Source organism: Gobio gobio (assembly GCF_949357685.1).
Source record: "Gobio gobio genome assembly, chromosome: 4".
In the NCBI taxonomy this organism is placed as follows: domain Eukaryota; kingdom Metazoa; phylum Chordata; class Actinopteri; order Cypriniformes; family Gobionidae; genus Gobio; species Gobio gobio.
In genome coordinates this window covers 16,829,885-16,842,602 of record NC_137100.1, presented here as the reverse complement: position 1 = coordinate 16,842,602, position 12,718 = coordinate 16,829,885, and the positions used below count along the sequence as shown (strand labels likewise).

Below are 12,718 nucleotides of genomic sequence, written 5' to 3'. Positions count from 1 at the left end.
TTTCAAAAGTGCATGCATGTTCTTCTTTAGGCTACAAAAATAAGTATTTCGGCTTTGTCACAAGTTATTTTCGTTCTCATCTGATCCAACACGTGAGAAGCTGAGCTGAACAAACGCTCACTATCTACGCTTGTGCAGGGCGCGGAGCGGTAAGCTCGCACAACTTCAGCTCGCGCAGGAAAGCGGCTCTTCATTCCCTTCAGGGTATCTCATCTCTTCCCTCAGTTCTCCAGTTTCCGTTTGTAACACACAAGTGACATGTTCCCGAATGATTGCAATATAGGCGTATGTGTACGCGGGTGCACTTCCGGAAAAATACAAAGAAAATCGGCCGGTTCCGATTTTTGGCCGGTTAACCGGTGCATCCCTATCATAAACGCCTACATACAGCACTTCACAGCTGTTACATATCACATACCCAGCACCTGATTCGTCCTGCTTCACTAAAACGGTCCCACACTATACCTTTCTTTCTTTCCTTTTGTTTTTTTGAATTTCCTCTTGGATCTGTTTTGCCTCTATTGCTGCACAAACAAGTGAACCCCCGCAACTGCATAGTTTAATGAGTCTGCAAATTAGTGCCTGACAAAAAAAACTTTAATATTTCCAACATAATGTTGGAAAACACTTTTATCAATATAATTTCCGTTTACGATTGAGTATATTTTTAAGTTATTAAGCAAGATCTCATGTAGGTCTTTTCCTTTGTGTTTTATATAATGACCACTAGGAGGGGCTCATGTTTTCCTTGATTGTTTGTCCCTGAAGAGTTATATGTTGTCGTTGAAACTGAAAGAAAAAATAAAAGTTTTACTGTGAAATCCGTGACCCACCCATTGTAGTTGTGGTGCTCCTACATTTTTGCTGGTGCTCATATGGTGTTTGAAGTTAGGAGCACCAATGCTACCAAATAAAAAAAATGTTAATTTCGAGCCCTATAAATAAAAAATTTTCTCATAGCAGATTTATTGCAGGTTTAACAAAGACACATTTTCTTCTGACCTGCTTGTACTGGGGGAACGTCTGGAACCAACGTAGCCTTTGGAAAGCATCCTTCCTTTTTTGTCCCGCGGCCTCTTTTCATCCCATTCATCGCCCTTCCTAACTTTACAGTCCTTGTCCTTCCTTCGGTCCCTGTGTTTAGGAGACAACATTAGTTTGAAATGTTCTTTTTTTTTTAGGACAACATCAAATCTGAGATAAAGTGGCCAGTGTGGTGGTGCAGGTTAACCTGGAATGAGATCGACTTCGGCTGTGTTTCCTTTCTCTGGAACGTGAGCGCCTCTTATGGGACCCACGTGAGGCGTTCACCCTCTGCCGTGATCTCTGGGATGGGCGTCCCCTTTAAACACCATTGATCAAATAAGTTATTTTCCCATTGTTACAGCAATACATAATGCAGGGTATCTGCAGTTTTTAAAATCAAATATAAGGCATCAAGGCCTTTTTAAAAGCAGAATAAATACAATTAATACCATATGTCCATACAGAACAAAGCCATACGATCTCAAAGTAAATCATGCATCTCAGATTATTTCACTTAAATCAACATGCTGGGTATCTTATTCAATGAACACTTAATATTGCTTATATCAGCAAAACAGGGTAACTGCAATATTAAAATACTCAAGACAAGTTTGATTCAATTTATACATATTGAAATTGGTACCATTAAATCAGTACATCAAGAGATTGATATTAGATTATTTTCTGATATGATAACAATGTGTAAAGAAAGACAACAAACAGATTATTGTGCTGAAAGAGGTACAATCTACACTGCAAGTCTTAAAGGGATAGTTCATCCAAAAATGAAAATTCATTATTCATTATTTACTCACTATGATGTTGTTCCAAACCCGCAAGACTTTCTTTTATCTTCAGAACACAAATGAAGATCTTTTTAAATGAAATCTGAGCACTTCCTATCCCTACGCAAGTAAAAAGCGGTTCAGTCAATTTATTTTAAGAGACACGATTGCTTTATATGATGAACAGATTGAATTTAGGGTTTTATTCACATATAAATATTAATCAACTCGCACATCAGGTGTGGTAACTGGAAGGCCAAGCATGTTTGCTTGACGTGCGAGAACCAAAGAGGTTCATTCTCATGTGTTACGCAGCAAGGTTATTATAGTTTTGCGTTTTTAAATCAGTTTTTATTTTAATATCGTTTTCAATTTTGCTATAAATTTCAGTTTAGTTTTAGATTGTTTCATAATTTTTTTTGCTAGTTTTAGTTTAGTTTTTATTTTGAGAACACATTTCTATTTAGTTTTTATATATTTCGTTTCAGTTTAGTTTTAGTAATTATAGTTTAGCACAGTTACCAGAACGAAGACCAAAGGAAGATTTTTCATTTAATCACAGATTAGAGTTAACTCTTGTGCAGATATCTTAATACAAGTCAAAATTATGAAAATACCAGAAAAACTCATTCATATTAAAGATGAAATCTTGTTAAACAGGCCTATTTTTTGTTTTGTTTTTTTAGCAGTACAATGGTGGCTGGCAGTGTGACCACTATAGAAAATAGAGCTAAAGTCATCTGACTACAGCCAACACAACCTGCTGTGAAGTATAGCCTATATGCAGTGTATCCATGTAGAGACATTTCCAACAACGTAGGGGATACCAGGACATAGGTATCCAGTAAAAATACAGTAGCCTAGTAGTAGGCTACTTGCTACTAGTAACATTAGTTCCACCCGCATCTCTCGTCGCGCATGAAACGTCCTTCTAAAAGCAGTGCACTCAAGTTAAAAGTGGTTCAACTTGCGTATCATTATGTTATTTTCCATTTCATTGCCACAAGCGCATTCTTTGTAAACAGCCGCTTAGGAATAGCGTTGTGTTCTGCATTTCGGTTCTTCATGGAGTGCTTCAGGTGACAGCGGTTAATCGCCTCAGCTAACTTCACGTGCATGAAGCGCCATATACAGATATTTCCCTAAACGGCCACAGGTCAGATTTTCCGCCACAATAAAGAGCTTATTCATTACGAAAAACGAATATTTATTTTTGCTAGGGGTGTAACGATTCATCTACTACATCGATGTATCTATTTATTTTCTTATGATCTAACTACATTGATCTGTGCTCGGCAAGTTGGCCTTCCGGACGACATATATCGATCTAACATCGTTTTAAAAGGTAATCAATCGACTGTATCGATCATAGAAAATAACGCATTGGATTTAAGCACGTCAGACTTTATATGGATGTTTTTTCTTAGCACTTTTAATGATAAAGGCGTTAAACGTTACTCGATTCAGTCTGCCTATCTGTGACATCATCGCAACGCACCAGCAGCAGCGCTCATTGAAATGAATGGGATTGTGTCGCGTGTCGCTGGCGGTGTGAACGGGGCTTGAGAAAACAAAACATAGCATGGCGCATGGCAGAGGAGAAGCCAACGAGCGAGAAATTATCAAGCCACCAAGAGAAAGAGCTACCTGTACTTTCAACCCTTGCTTGTTACCTGTGCATAGTGCATTCCTGACACCAGTGTGCCAGCAGAGCGAGTTTTTAGTACTGCTGGCGACATAGTGAACGCACAGAGAAGTGTTCTGCGGTCAGATCATGTTGATATTGTTGAAGAAGAAATCTGTAGAGTCATTGAAGAGTAGTTGGTACATTTTATCTTTTGTTAAATATTGTTTGTTTATTAAACTGAGAGTAGTAGCAGGTTCAGCCAGTTTATTCAACCTGAAGAAATGTTGGTTGCACTTTATTTTTGATATTAATATTGTATTTGTATTATTTTAATGTTGAAAAACAACAGCAAAAGTAGAAGGTAAACCTACTATTAATTAAATCTGAAGAGAAGTTAGTTGCACTTTATTTTTGATATTAATATTGTATTTGTATTATTTTAATGTTGAAAAACAACAGCAAAAGTAGCAGGTAAATCTACTATTAATTAAACCTGAAGAGAAGTTAGTTGCACTTTATTTTTGATATTAATATTGTAATATTTTTACGTTGGAAAACAAAAGCAGAAGTAGCAGGTTAACCTACTGTTGAAATGTTGGTTGCACTTACTGTGCTTTTATTGAAAATGTATTGAATATTGAAAATGAGAGCACAAAAGGTTAACTTCCTGTTAATTCAACCTAAACTGTTGGTTGCACTTTATTCAAATAAAATTTGAATGCATTTGCCATTAATTGTTGTTTACTTGTTTGTTTATATCCATAATTAATTGATATACCGGATTCCCTTACAAGAAACAACAGGAATCTAGGAAACTTCACCTGCACTGACCAGTATCCAGATATTTATTTCAGTCACACAATTTTTGGCTAAAAAGTTACTGAATCGATTTCAAGTCACTGAATCGTTTCGGATCGTATCGTTCTAAATGAACCAATATCGTCCTTGAATCGTATCGACAACCTCAAATCGTGATATGAATCGTATCGTTGTTAAAACGAATCGTTACACCCCTAATTTTTGCTAATTATTATTTTATTTCAGTTCGTTTTTCAGTAACTGTTGTTAGTTTCGTTTAGCTTTAGTTTTTCATCTATTATGATTTTTAAATTTTATTTCAGTTTACGAAAATTATTTTTGACCAATAGTTTTAGTCTTAGTTTCAGTTTTCGTTTACGAAAATAACCTTGTTACGCAGCACGTTTGAGCTTCCACAATAACCAATGAGGTTCATTATTGTGTTATGCAGCACATTTGAGCTTCTGCAAGAACCAATGGGGTTCATTCTCGTGTGTTACGCAGCACATTTGAGCTTCCACAAGAACCAATTAGGATCATTATGGTTTAACGCAGCATAGAGACAGAGCATATTTAGGCCACGCCCACACCGGGGGGGAAAACAATCCAACGCTCTCCATTGACTTTGCATTGCGGGAGGCTGCCTCATTGTCATTTCGGACTTATAACAAAAAGCTGAACAATGTCTAAAAGCTGATATGTGACAATGTGTACGGCAAACAAGCTAAAAAACACAGAAATACGTTTTTATAAGCTGTCGACCCAAAAAAAAACGAGCGTTTAAGAAGATAAAAGTGGATTCAGGCAATACGAAGTGAAGCTTCAGCAGGAAGAATGGGTCAATTTTGGGATCCTGACACTCTGTATGCCTCACTATGTCTATGTGTGCAGTAAACATTTTGTCACTGTTAAGTCAAATATCCAAATGTCCGTTTTATATATTATATTTACTGTCGCTGATCACGTTCCCCTGTAGTCGCCGTAGTTCTCAGTGTAATATGACCCGTTGCGCTCTGTCTCAATGGCCCGATTCCACTTTTTTGTCCTTAAACGCTCGTTTTTTGGGTTAACAGCTTATAAAAACGTCTGGGTTTTTGCTTCTGGGTTTTGTTTAGCTTGTTTGCTGTACACTTTGTCACATATCAGCTTTTATACATTGTTCAGTTTTTTGTTATAAGTCCGAAATGACAAGAAGGCGGCCTCCCGCAATGCAAAGTCAATGGAGAGCGTTGGATTGTTTTCCCCCCCGGTGGGCGTGGCCTTCAGATTATGACGCGTGTCGCTCTGTCTCTATGTTTGAGCTTCCACAATAACCAATGAGGGTTGTTGCTTAGCAACCCATCTTGTAGCTTAGCAGCGCTTTAATGAGATAACAAGGTAAGTAATATGTTTAAGGATGTGTGTAACCTACCTGTGCCTCGACCTGGATCGCTTTTTTCGTGAGTGTGACGGGGAGCGAGAGCGAGTTCTTGACCTTCTGGAATGTCTGGATCTACTGGAAGAGCGATTTGTATTGTCTGGAAGAAACATTCAAAACTCTCATCAATTAAAAAGAAAAACATTTTGAGAAAGTATTACTGTGTGTGCGTGTGTCTATGTTTGAGAGGGCAGACCTGGCTCAATGGCAGCAGCAATGGTTGACTGAGCCTCTCGGACTTTCTTCATGACGTCCTCCAGCTCTTTGGCTGCAGCTTGTGGCGTGAGCTCTGGAGGCTTCACTATGGCATTATTGGAGTGGTTAATTCTGAAAAAGATGACATTATGTTGATTAATTACTATTTAAATGCATATCACTGAATGCTAGCACATGTGTGAAATAGGATGCACTGAAAGTAGTTGTCTTTGTGAGAACACTCACTTGAGCGGCCTATCGCCAAACATGACTCCATTAAATGTAAGTGCTCGTGTCACTGAATCCTGATCAGAAAACTCCACAAAAGCAAAACGTGTAGGTTGTGTTTCATCTCCTGCCATTCTAACAAACTTCACATCTCCCACCTGCTTGAAGAACTCGAGGAGCTGCTCTGCTGTGGTGCTCTACAGGAGAAGGACAAAACAAGTACAACATGTGCTTGAAAGACAAAAGAGAATCTTGCGTTAGTTTCGATATCCAGTTTAATTACATCAAGTTCACTGCATATAAGTAAATATAAGTACAAATATAAGTAAATATTCAAAAACTGGAAATAAAGAGCTTAACGAGAATTTCATAGTGCGAATAAAGTGTAGAACGGGTAGTTCAAATTGAAATTGAATGTAGTTTTCTCGCGTTGATCGGAATGGCTGGCACACCATTTTGATGCGTGCAGCTCATATTGTTACCATGTAATCACGGCTCCTTTCCTGGACCTTGAAACACACTTTTACTGATCAGCAGGTTGAATATGATTAGGGTTAGGGGTGGGCATTAGGGATAGAAACAAATAAGGAACCAATAAGGCAACATCCTTTATAAAATTTGATTTAGTCAACACCGGATGCGGTGCGACACGAACCCCCGACAGATGTAAACTAATGTCCTATTCTATTTCTGACGTATTTCAAGAACTTTTGCCATTTCTGACACAGGGAACAAATGGACATGCAACAATTGCTTTGTCGCATCCAGTGTAGACAGCCTCTAGCTGTTGTGGCGTAGACATGATGCAAGTATAAATAGCATCTAAAACTATTTACACTTAGTTTTTTGCTACTTGCACTTCGGGTAAAGAACTATTTGCCTCTGCCATAAATTCTAATTCATTATCACATACCTGTGAATTCAAATTGCCGACATACACCGTCCTCCTGATCTCGTCAATTTTAGAGGGATCAACATTACCCATGAGCGGAGGTTGCGAAGCGATTGCACTCAGAGCCGCCACAGACGTGTCCAAACTAGACTTCAGGACTCCCAGATTAGCTAAAGGAAGACCTCGCTGCCCCCAAATACGACACACATTAGTGTCTTGACAATTGACAATTTAGAATTAAAAATAGTACATCTGTGGCATGCAGTTGATGAGCAAGTAGGTGAGCAAAGGCCGGAATACACTACACGATTTTTTTTTTATCTGAGCGGATTTCAAAACACTAGGCATCATACAATTGTCGACTTTGTAAATGGTTATAGAGAAAAACTGGGCTTCATACACTAAACGACTTTACAAAAACAGAAACGCACCTCATTGTTAGGAGACGCATGACAAATTAAAACTATATTTTCTAAAATCAGCTCAATATATATATATATATATATATATATATATATATATATATATATATATATATATATAAAAAAGTCAAATCTGTCAACTCTGACTGGCCAAAATATGCAGATTGCTATGACTTTTGGCATCTAGTGTCAACTCATCCAAACGCAAATCAGACATCGAAATCTGTGAAAAAGTTGTGTAGTGTATTCCAGCCTTAATTTATGAGAGTGTGTTTTTACGTTCTGTAGCGTAGCAGGGCTGGGAATGGGCAGAAGTCCTCCTCCGCTCATCAGGCTGGCTACGGGTGCAGCAGGGGCCAAAAGCGAGAGCGCCTTTGCCTCTTCAGGGATTTTTCCTGAAGAACAAGAACACTGGCATTAGGGTGGCCAATGGAGACGTCTCCAGCTGCTTCTCCTACGACCCAAGATTCAGAGGAGAGTCCTCCAACAGCCTAGTGCTCTAACACCCACCCTGAGCATCTCCAACCCCGACCATGAACAATAAAACTGAACTGAACTAGCATAGCTACTCTCCTTTTACTATCAACAAAAGACATACTGTAAACAGGATGACTGTTGCACAAAAAAACAGAGAAAAGAACATTGTGATTTGTCCTTTTCTCTCTTTTAAAAAAAAAGATCAGAACAGAACATGTAGAGAATGAGTTAACACTTTATGGTATGGGTCACCTGTACTGGAAACATATTGGTCATGAACCATACGATATCAAGCATGGGCGCTTTTCTCCCTGGGGCGATCGTGTCGCAGTGTTGGAAAGGGTGTGCAACACAAGACAACCGTTCATGTTGGCTGCATCACACTAATAGCACATAGAACATCAGATACAGAAAAGAAGAACATTTTAAGTGTCTTTGAGAAATCCCCCCTCAAACTGTCACCCCTGAAAAGTGTTGCCTTTACAATAAAGTTAACAACAAATGTCATTTTTCCAAATACGTTTCAGCCAGTGTTGGTAAAATATATATATATACGCATGCTCTGTGCTCACAGTGATTATAGTACCCATGGGTAAACTGACTATTTGTATATCTGTGCTTTTAAATGAGTGAAGAACTAAATTAAAACCTCAAATATGACGTTCAGCCACTTCAGTATTACTCTAAAGACAATGTTCCCCAAAACCATGCAATGGAGTTAAACATGTGCAATGGTACGAGCTTTTTAATAAGAATTGTTCTATTCCTTGTCATTAAAGTAACCTGAATAACAGTGCCTTGCAAAAATAAGGAATTCTAAACACTCACTACTAGTAGTTCTGTTATTTTACTGAATTACAGATCCTATACTGGCACTGTTAGAAAATATTAGGGCTGCACGATATTGGAAAAAAATGACATTGCAATGTTTTTATTGCAATATGAAAAATGCAGGTATTTTCACCAGATGACTTGAATAGCTCAATTTAAAAAAATTATAATTCAACAATGATTGGGGTTATTTTTTAGAGGAGTGTATTACATTTTTTTTTTTTTTTTTTTTTTTTTTATACGAACCATGCTTTTAGGGTAGTGATCATAATAATGATTTTAGTGATGATTAAAAATCTTAAACAAAATAAGAAATATATTACAATAATGCTATTATACTGTAAAATAAATATTTCATAATTTTTTTTTTTTTCACATGAGCGGCATGTGTAAACAGTGTTGCGCTTCACTCTGAAACTCATTGCACATTATTTTATTTTATTAAATCACAACCTTTGCCATTTAATATTGGCATTAAGCCACATCGTGATGTCAATTTTATTTCAATATATCCTGCAGCCCTAGAAAATATGTATTGAAAAAAAAAGCATAATACAGCAATAGAACCTGTTTTAGCTTAAAACCTGAAGCTTGCTTTTATTTTGGCAGGACAGCAATGCCAAAACCAAGGTCAAATTAACATCTTAGTGGCTGAAGAACAGTTAAAAGTCCTGATCTCAATACAACATTGACAATGTAGCTATATTTGAGCATTGACCAACTAAAGACGACATTTAATGCTGTCATTGCAAGTCTTTTATGAATAATAAGAAAAGTACATTTAAGAGTATTTTCTAACTTGTCATTTTATTAATTGAATGCTTTGAAATACAAAGAACATATAATTCAGTAAAAACAGAAAATCGATGACTGAATACTTTTGTGAGGCACTGTGTGGTTATATTATTTGATTTTCCAAAAGTAAAACCCTGAGCAGATCAGTGGAGAGGAGCGAGAGAAAGAGAGAGAGGAGGAGATCTTAATGCATTAGAAATCAGTAACAGCTGCCCTTGTACCGTTCAAACTTCCCTCCAATACTGGGCGTCAAGTCAACCTGGACAGCTTTCAAAGACAGGCAAAGGGGTGCAACTGTGGGATTGGGGGCGAGGGACAAGGGGACAGGAAAAGAAAAAAAAAAGAAAAAAGAAAAACAACACAATGAATATGCAACTCTTCTAAGAGGCAAAAAAGGGACAACATGAGAGAGAAATAAAAAAAAAAGGAAATGAAAATAAAATAAAATAAAAAGAGACAAGGTGTCCATCTCGGAAGGTTCAGCGGCTACGCTCCTGGTCACATTCCCCCCTTGAAGGCAGCGTGGGCCCCGGCGGGTATAGTGGCTTGGAAAACAAAGCCTTGAGTCAGGCTAGTGTAGTAGTGTAGCCTGGGTCACTCTAGTCATCTGATATGCACACATAATCAACACAGAAAAAACATACAGAAACCAAATTAATCAACGTAGTAAGCCATCCAGAACCAAGTCACGAGGACAAGCATTTCAGGCAAGAGGGAAGCTTTCTTAGATACCATGTTTTCATGAATACGGATGTTTACAGTGAAACAAACAAGTGGTTAGCCAGTGGTTGCACAGTAGACTTGAGAAGACCTCACCCTTTCACCTCATACCCAGTAGCCTAACTCTGCTTACGAATGCTTTCATAATCTACACTTTGCATGGAAAGGGTACAAAAAAATGGGACTTAAACCTACTTGAAGTGATTGAATGTGTCTTGGTCAGTGAAACTAGGCACTTAACCTTCAGAAAACCATCTACCTCAGGAAGGTTTTATTTTCTATTTACTTTATATGTGGTCGTGGCACATGTCTGTCATTAGCCCCCCCAAAAAAGGCAAATCAAATGTATACAACCTCTTTTTTTACTGAATAAGCAAGAATAAGCAACACAGCTGTAATTTTATGCTAAATTACATGACTTTGTAGTTATTAGGGGTGTAACGATACACTCATGTCACAATTCGATACTATCACGATAATAATCTCACGATACGGTATTTATAGCAATATTTTAAGTCTTTTTATTAATATTGAAATAATAATATTGTTATTATTATTGTCATTATGAGGGTGAGTACACGATGATAGAATTTAAATTTTTGAGGGAATTATACCTTATAAATACAGTAAGCTGAGCCTTGGATAAAACCAACTCTATATCGCATATCATATCGTTTAAATCAACGATAATATAGTCACATTTTTATATTGCGATATCTCGATATACAATGTATCGTTACATCCCTAGTAGTTATATTACTATTAATACAAATATATATAATTAAATTACCCATAAATCAAATGTGTTGTATTGTTTTAATAACATTAACATTAGTAACAAGACTAAACATTTAAGCTTAATTAATGAAGGCAACAATTTGAGTAAAAACTTGTGTACAGACATTTGATGTGCTGGACACTGTGCCATTATAGTGTTAAAAACGTCAAGGGACACTAATCTGTACCCTATTAATTAAGTGCCAGAGTTCCTGTGAGGTAAAACCCCGGGAACCAACCTTCCAGAATGCTTTAAATGTCTCCCTATTCAACACACTAATAAGCTGAATCTGACGAGTTGAATCAGGTTTTAACTAGCGAGACATCTAAAACATTCTGGCAGGTGGGTCCTTAGTACTGGAGTTGAGAAACATTGAGTTAAATCTGCTTTAGCAAACGAAACCTCTTCACAATTCACATATAGCAAGCAACTAACATTCAAAATTCAAAGCTATATTCACCAATATGGCAAGCAAGTCTCTTCAATAATAGCGTCAAACAATTATGCAGTTAAATATAATTATTTTCCTGAACGCATACTGCTAAACCAAGGGCCACTAAAATAATGGGGTGTAACAATTCACTCTTAAGAACCTGAAATCTTTAAGTTGACCATTGGTTAGTTTATTAAATAGAATAAACAAAATCATGACAATTAAAAAAATCTTTGTCAACAAGTTTTGGTAGAATGCAATGAATTATTAGTCACACACAAAACACACACACTCCTAGACAGGAGAGCTACTTAAAGAAATAATCAATATGTTAATTAAAATGTAAATAAAAACATTTTTAAACTGCCAAATTAATACACATATTTTAAACAGTTTGTTCTGTCCAAACATTTAATGGGAATTCATACTTTCAATTGATTTGATTTATTAATTTATATATTTTAATATTTACGTTGAAAAGTTTGGGGTCTTTAAGGTTCCCCCAGAAAGTAAAACTGATCTGCATTAAATTGATTAAAAGTGACATGATTTTTCAACACACACACATTTATATATACATATTTATATATATATACATATATATACACATACATATATATATATATATATTTTTTTTTTTTATATATATATATAAATAGTACAACTTTTTTTGTCTTTGTGCTATGCTGGCATCCTTTCTGCATTTCAGTTCATTGTTAAACCCCTATTTAAAAGGGAAAAAACGTTTAGCAAAACACTGAAAGCGTGTTGCTCACAAAGTCCTGATGCTGTTACATAACACAATGTATGATCTTAATCACCTCCATCATTTCCACATCCTACAGCTCAAAAACTGATAAACAAGAGAGCTAGTGTCACTCCACCCACCTCCACTGAACTCACAAAATAAAACAGAGCTGATAGCAGTGATACCTCAGCACACAGACTCATGGTTATCATACACATCTGGGACACAAAAACACACAAAATAATGTCAGGAAGCCAATTATGGTTTGTTCTTCTCAAAAGTTTGATTTGCAGTCAGATAGCCAGTGTTATTCTACAATCAGGCACACGAATGTAACACGCATGCAAACGTACTAACCTTCAGCGCAGGGCACAACAATCAAAGCTCGGTCAATAAAAACAGTGTTGGTTAAATGTTGTGCCACACCAACACTGGAAGGCTCTCGATACTTTATGTAACAAACTTTGGATGAAAAGGAAAGAGGTGCATTGCTGAAAGAAAAGAAAAACAAGGGATTTAATTGTCTTTGTTGTTGTTGAATAATAT

At 36.8% G+C, this 12,718-nt stretch overlaps 1 protein-coding gene across 3 annotated transcripts in view; it reads right to left on the bottom strand.

Moving 5' to 3' along the window:
* The window catches only part of srek1 (splicing regulatory glutamine/lysine-rich protein 1), a 31,858-nt gene that overhangs the window by 7,001 nt on the left and 12,139 nt on the right, over positions 1-12,718 (bottom strand). The window contains exons 1-9 of one of the 3 annotated variants that reach the window (XM_079814314.1): positions 9,715-9,966; positions 8,120-8,250; positions 7,670-7,785; positions 6,990-7,154; positions 6,095-6,273; positions 5,850-5,980; positions 5,648-5,753; positions 1,232-1,342; positions 1,003-1,134 (exon numbers count right to left, since the gene is read on the bottom strand). In XM_079814314.1, the coding sequence (XP_079670440.1) occupies positions 1,003-1,134; positions 1,232-1,342; positions 5,648-5,753; positions 5,850-5,980; positions 6,095-6,273; positions 6,990-7,154; positions 7,670-7,785; positions 8,120-8,150 (971 nt within the window). In that variant the 5' untranslated portion in view covers positions 8,151-8,250; positions 9,715-9,966. Of the gene's footprint in view, positions 1-1,002; positions 1,135-1,231; positions 1,343-5,647; positions 5,754-5,849; positions 5,981-6,094; positions 6,274-6,989; positions 7,155-7,669; positions 7,786-8,119; positions 8,251-9,714; positions 9,967-12,529; positions 12,664-12,718 lie in introns of those variants that run through there. The other 2 variants (XM_079814316.1, XM_079814315.1) reach the window with 2 other exon arrangements.